Source organism: Aristolochia californica, unplaced genomic scaffold (genome assembly GCF_029961685.1).
Source record: "Aristolochia californica isolate CCGP_79_NKW_82.1479 unplaced genomic scaffold, dmAriCali1.0.hap1 SCAF_9, whole genome shotgun sequence".
NCBI lineage: Eukaryota > Viridiplantae > Streptophyta > Magnoliopsida > Piperales > Aristolochiaceae > Aristolochia > Aristolochia californica.
The window spans coordinates 9,349,766-9,356,388 of record NW_027182290.1 but is presented as its reverse complement, the minus strand read 5'-3'; the positions used below and the strand labels follow the sequence as shown (position 1 = coordinate 9,356,388).

General features: G+C 32.3%; 1 protein-coding gene across 1 annotated transcript; it reads right to left on the bottom strand.

Annotated features, from left to right (window-relative positions):
• Nucleotides 1–649: 649 nt before the first annotated feature.
• Nucleotides 650–6,099, bottom strand: LOC137942048 (uncharacterized). Its single transcript, XM_068787721.1, has 6 exons — nt 5,873–6,099; nt 3,981–4,041; nt 3,806–3,912; nt 2,424–2,476; nt 1,299–1,384; nt 650–966 (listed from the first exon to the last, which is right to left on the bottom strand). Exons 1-5 carry the CDS (start codon nt 5,984–5,986, stop codon nt 1,342–1,344), a joined length of 378 nt encoding a protein of 125 aa, XP_068643822.1. The 5' UTR covers nt 5,987–6,099; the 3' UTR covers nt 650–966; nt 1,299–1,341.
• Between the last annotated feature and the right edge of the window lie 524 nt (nt 6,100–6,623).

The window sequence follows — 6,623 nt, the reverse complement described above, 5'->3', positions numbered from 1 at the left end:
TTCTATATAGAGTCTCGTTCTTGATGGCATAATACAGCTCAAAAGCTAAAGCTTTCTGCTGTTGCACGAAACTTTTCTACTGTTTGTCCTGTGCTGCTTCAGATGTTGATTTCGCTTTCTATAAAAAATTGATTTCAATGATTATTTTTGAGTTGGAAACTAGACTTAAATATCTCTCCAACAGTATATTATTTGATATATGAAACATATAGTAAGAGAATTAAAAATCTAATAAAATACATGGATTTTGAAATAAGACTTAAAAGAAAAACGAGACTCCTCGTTTTTCTTTTTCTTTCTCTTCTTCTTCTTCTTCCTCAACTCCTTCTCCATCCTTTTCTCCTTTTCCATCTTAGATCATTGCCCACTCTAATACCATGTTCAAAATTAAGATTTCATGATGTATAATCACAATAGAAGAAGATTAAGAGGTAAGAAGAAGAAGAAGAGTTGTGAAAAGAAGGTTTTAGGAGGAAAATAGGGAATTTGGAGAAAAAGGAGTGAGAATAGGGTCATGGACTTGTCCTAACCCTCCCCTTAAAGCTTTCTTTGTAGATGATAAAAGTACAATATTATAATCATACCTTTTGCCTAATAAGAGTAAAGAAGAGATAGAAAACATAAACTAATTACATAAATGCCACTCTAATTATATTATATCTTCCAACAAAATATAAAGATGTCTGTGTATGATGTCTCTCTATCTAAAAGTGTGGATGCCACCTCATATTTCTTATTTTTCAAGTTTGACATGTTAGCATTTGTATCGCTTGTGTGTCCTGTTGACCATGTGACATGGCATTAAACATGGCATATTAAATATTTGTGGAAGCATAACATTTAAATAAATATTTTTAGACAATTTATTTATAAAAAAAAGCTCAATATCCAAAAGTTGCAATTGCCTGTTTCTGCCATCCATACTGTGGTAGGCACGGCACTTTATCTGTAGTCACGGCACTTCATCTGTAGTCACATGAGGTAAGAAAGAGAATTGGAATTGCATCATTAAGAAAAGGTTTGCTGAAAATCTACTATCAGTACAAGAAATTCTAATGGGAATCATATCTATAGGCATATTTCATCCCAGAGAAGGGAATAACGTATGAGAAAGGAATGAAAGAAAGGATCCATGAATTAGATCGTAGGACGGGTAACAGCCTCGCGTGAAGATTTAGATGGCTGGGTGCTGATTCATTTTGACAAATATCAGAAGTATGATAGAAATGGACAGCATTACATTCAATTATGTGTCAATATACTCATGCCATTGACCACAAAAAGGCTTCATGACCCACCTTTGAGAAACGTACTGAGACAAGTCAGGATCATGTCTGAATTCTACATATTTGCTTTCCTTTCCCATCTTTCTTTTGTATCAAGCCTACAGACATGGGAAAAACTCAAGAGTCAATAACATGATATTCCACAGAAAAGTAATCATTAAAGTTATCCGGACATTAGTTTCTTAGCTTTTTCTAAAAGCCCTTTGAATGCTTCAACTGACCCAAGCTACACACTCATCTGAATTACCAAACCCTAATCTGAAAATGTATAAAAAGGCACATAACATCACCATCACCCAATTTCCCATCTATCTAAGATAAAGATGGGATCATGACCAAACTTTTCCTTCTTTTTTTTTTTTTTTTTTTTCTTTTTTTTTTCTTTGAGTTTTGTTAGAATTTTATTGCTGGTATAGAAGATTCCAGAGGAAATATTTCTAGGATATAGATTTCTACAGTTGGCATCACTACTGAAATTCCAGAGTTAAGTTAACTAACTGGATCTATTAAATAGATGACATGAATATTAGACAATCCAAATAAGTAATATCATAACCATTATATTAAAATCTTTGTCATAAAAGTACTTTTATTGATAATAAATTATTATTATTATTATTCATGTATTTATATTTGACATTATATATAATAATTTAATATTTAAATTTTATATGAAATAATTATTTATAACTCATTTTAAAATAATTATTCGATTATAATAACTAAATATATATGTTAAAGTAAATGGATTTTGGGATATAATTGAATCTTTTTCAGTAAAAACTGCGTTATTATAGTTCAAACTTATTAAAATTGTTATTATTATTTACCTAACTTGATATTTAATAATATAATCTAACCATTTAAGTGAAATAATTGTTACCATTTAACTATCCATTTTTTTCTGTTTGTTCTCTCATTCTTCTCTATCTTCTTTTACTCTTACCCATTTTTCCTTCTGCAAAGGCAGACCACTGCCAGAAACAAAAGGAAGAGAAAGAAAAAAGAAAGAAAGTTAAGCCCAAATTGTCATCCCAACCATGCGGGATAAGTAGGGATTCAATGATCTTTTACTTCATTTCATACTTTCAGAAAGCCATTCTACGGTAAAAATAATTATGTGCTTGAAAGCAATACCCCCAATGCAACTTCCGTCGCTTCTTTAGTGAAGAGGATGATAGCACTTCATTCTGTTGCAACAAGAAATAGAAGTTAACCTAAGGTTGCTTTCTGTCTCAAAAATCATGTAATTATCAGTATAGTAGAAAAAAGTTCATGACTGACTGAAAATGCAGGCCCCAGTGATACTGTGATATTAGGCTTCTGGAACACCAAATGGTCATGCAAATGAAAAACAAATGCAGCATCACTAGAAAACCAACATAGATAAGATGCTCTTTTCTTTCGCTTTGCCATAGCTTTTGCATTAAATAGGTCACTTTGTAATTTTTATTTTTTTTACAATAAATTTTTGCTTCTTTTTTCTTTTCTTTTGTTTCTTTAAGCTTCATTGAAAGAGAAAAAAACAAGCATAAGAAAAAAATCAGCAGATGCAAACGAAAAAAGATCAGCATACAAGTTGCACCTTGCTCAAGTGACCGGAACCATCCATTTCAAAATAAAAAAGTGAAAGGAACCATTGATCTCAAAATGAAAACATGGATGTGAATGAGTTTCATTCTTAGATGATGCTGATCTAGTTAGTAAAACAATCAAATCAGGAGAACTAAGAGATAGTCGAGAAAGAGACCCAAGGCATTCAAATTAGTGAGACGGACAACTAGATCCCATAAGTTGTAGCCTTCAGATGGTTTATCTAATTGTGAAACCCCTCAGTCGTGGTGCATCTTCCAGAGGCCTGTCAGCAATTTCCAATTTTTTTCTAAGTTACAAAACTTTGGTCATATAAGAGTTTGGTTGTTTAAACAAGGGACTGCATATAGGATAATAAAATAAGATAGATGTTCTTATAATAGCTTCAAGTTTAAAGTTTACATTTTTATAAAATGTGGTACGGGATAGTATTCTGCTTGCATTTGTAACTGCTACACAAAATTCTGATGTTCCCAGCCCTCCAAGATCTATAGATGACACTTCCAATCATATCACTCTCCTTCTCACACTGACTTCCTTTGTCACCTCATCCATATAACACTAATGCCCCTAAATCACAGAGCCCATCCCTTTTAACTAACCAAATCATAACCCAGACCTTATTAACAGTGAGTCAACTATATTCTGAAGAGAATGACAAAAGGGCACCAAACAGTACTGATATAACACTAGGCCTTAGTTTGCTAGATTATCTCTGTTACAGCATTTCTCCCACAATTTTGTGAACAGACGCCCTAACAACATCTTGCATCTTACTAGAAAATGTTCACCTCGAATTCATGGACTCAACTGTTTGACATGTTCACAATATGGTTTTAGGTTAAATTAGTCCATGAGCTTGACATATCCATGGTGAAGCAAATCATAGATAATAACTTTGTTTCATACACCAAGAATAAGCCTACCTTTGCAGGAGAAACAGTGGAATCCTTTAAATCAACAGATGCCTGTTCATCTGTTTCATCTTTGCCACTCAGCTCCTCCTGAGCTTGTGCAGTTCCAGCTGCACTCTCTGCAGATGTTTTAAGCTCAGTAAAGTGTAAACCATGTTAACTAGGAAAAGAAAGGGCAGAAAGGCACCTTTCGGAATTTTTTGAAGTTTAGAAGTTGCTTTTATCTGTAAACGTCTCTTCCTTAGCTCCTGAACATGTAAGACAACTGTCACTACAATACAGAGTCCACTAACAAGAAGGAAACAGAAAAAAAAAACACTTCAAAATTAAAAGTCCTGATAAATCAACAACCATAATTGAAATATTTGAGTCTGTCAAAAAGAAAATCTTTACAACTTAAAAGACCACAGAAGTCTGTAGACAATGGAGTACCTACCTTTTATTGGGTGCCAGAATTAATTTCTCAAACTATCAAATAGTACATAAAAAAAACAGTTCAGCACTTTTGCAAAACACTCTAAGCAGGTTATTGCAGATATATTGCACATATACACTTTATCTTATATACTGATTGTTGCGTATTAAGAATAGGATCATCATTAAAAATGTCGACTTGAATCCTTGTGATTGTTGCACAGGTAACATTGATGAGCCCATTATATAACATCAGTGCTTATGTGATGCGTAATACACCTTTTAAACAGGAATTGACACAGATTGGTTGGATATAACTGAAAACCATCTTTTTAAACCTAAACATGATTGGAAGAAGTTTTAAACCCATTTGCAACACAATGAAATACGTTGATTCTAAAACTCTGATTGAAGAGAATAACACTGAAAAGAAATGAACAAATAGAAGAAAGAAGACCTAAAAATGGGAAGATGTTAAGAGGAAGAACACACAAATGGTCAGTCAGACATCAGGATATTGCTCTACATGAGATACTTTGCATAAATGTCTCCTTAACAATATAATGCAGTTAAAAGTTGTATAAAAAGAATAATATCCAGAGGTTTGAACATGAGAAAGAACTGAAGCCTTGTTTAGAAAACTTTTGATATACAAGGTCATCAATAATTTCGGATGCAAGTATCTTTTTTTTTTTTAATAATTGGATACAAGGATCTTTAGACAATAAATCCACCTAAGTCCAAATTATTGAAAAAAGATTCTTATGACATCTAACACTGTTTTATTAGTTTTGTGTGTAACTATGTTCAAGCCATTGAACTCATAGCTCTTGGACCTCCAACTGTATGCAATCTTCAGATTTTGGGGATGTTTGAGCGAGTGCCTACCCGATTAAAGATCTTTTCAAAAGATACAAGGATGCACAATCAGTGAGCCATAATAACATTGTTTTGCTTCCAGGTAGAGGGGAGATGAAGGTGCAGTCTTAGTTAACAGTATCTCGTTCAATCTTCAATTGTGTTCACCTATAGATTCAAGGTTTCACCTTTACAAGTTTTAAGCAGTTATGCTTGATCCAATGAGATATCAACCATAATGAGAAACACAACAATTGCAAGTGGGACATTATCAATGGGATTCAAGAAGAAGCCAACAAGATGATATTAGAGAGCAATCGAGAAACACAACAATTGCAAAGTCGAGACAAGAGTGACCCCAAACTAAAATCAAAAGATCAATTAGAGTTTCAAAAAACTCAATTGCAACCAGGCAATTAACCCTAAACTCAAGTTAAACTAGTGCACATTTCTTTTGTGATCTTGTCGAACAAAAATCACTCAATTCTCTAAGGTGAGAAAATTTATCTACTACAGAAGGCAATTAGATAGTTGAATTACACAGAACAAAGAAACCAAATTGGCGAAAAAGTCATGATCATATAAGAAAAAATACCAAAAAAGTGTGCCACTAAATGACGACCCCTATTTAATAGGAGTTGGTTCCCCACCGGTCGACATAATCAGACGACCCAAAACAGGTACATGCCTCCGAATGACTGTGATTCTCGAAGATAACGAATAGATTGTGGTTTTTCGGAGTCAACAAATAGTAGCATCCATAATTCCATGAAATCTAAAAAAACTACTCCAGATAGAGACACCTACCTTGAGTTTGTTGAGTTGATCCTCGGTGATGTTCCGATTCTTCGTATTGGAAAGAATAGCAGAAGCTTCTGCCATTGCAGCTTCCCTTCTTTCGTCTTCCTCAGTAGTTTTCATCTTTCAGCACTTCATCATCTGCGCTTTTCTTGTAAGAACTCGTTTGCGCTCTTTGCAAATTGCGAAATTGAAATCAACCCTTGTGAGTTGTGCCTCTTATCAATACTTTTTTTCTATCCTTTATTTAACCGCTATGGTTTCAGTTAAACTTCTGCTAGGATTTAGGGGTTAAATTATTTAGGGGGGGGGGGGGGGGGGGGGCGCGGGGCGTTAAATTATTTATTAAATAAAATATTTTGATATATCTAACTATTAATAAATAAAATATATTAAATATAATAATTAAACAAATGCTTACTTTTATATTATTAAAATTGTAATCAAATTTTAATTTTTTAATATCTAAATATGAAATAATTATACAAATATCGTATTACATAGCGTATAACACAAATATCGTAATAATAAAAATAAAAATAATACAAATATAACTCAATCACCTTTTTAATATAAAAAATTATATCTGATCATACAAAGTATAACACAAAAAATATTTAGTGGCATTAAAACATAATTTATCAAATATTTATTTTAACAATATTATAATTATGATTATTAAATCAGTAATTTAATATAGTAATTATAAAATAAATATATTAAATAAAAAAATTATTTTATAAATAAAAAATATAAATTA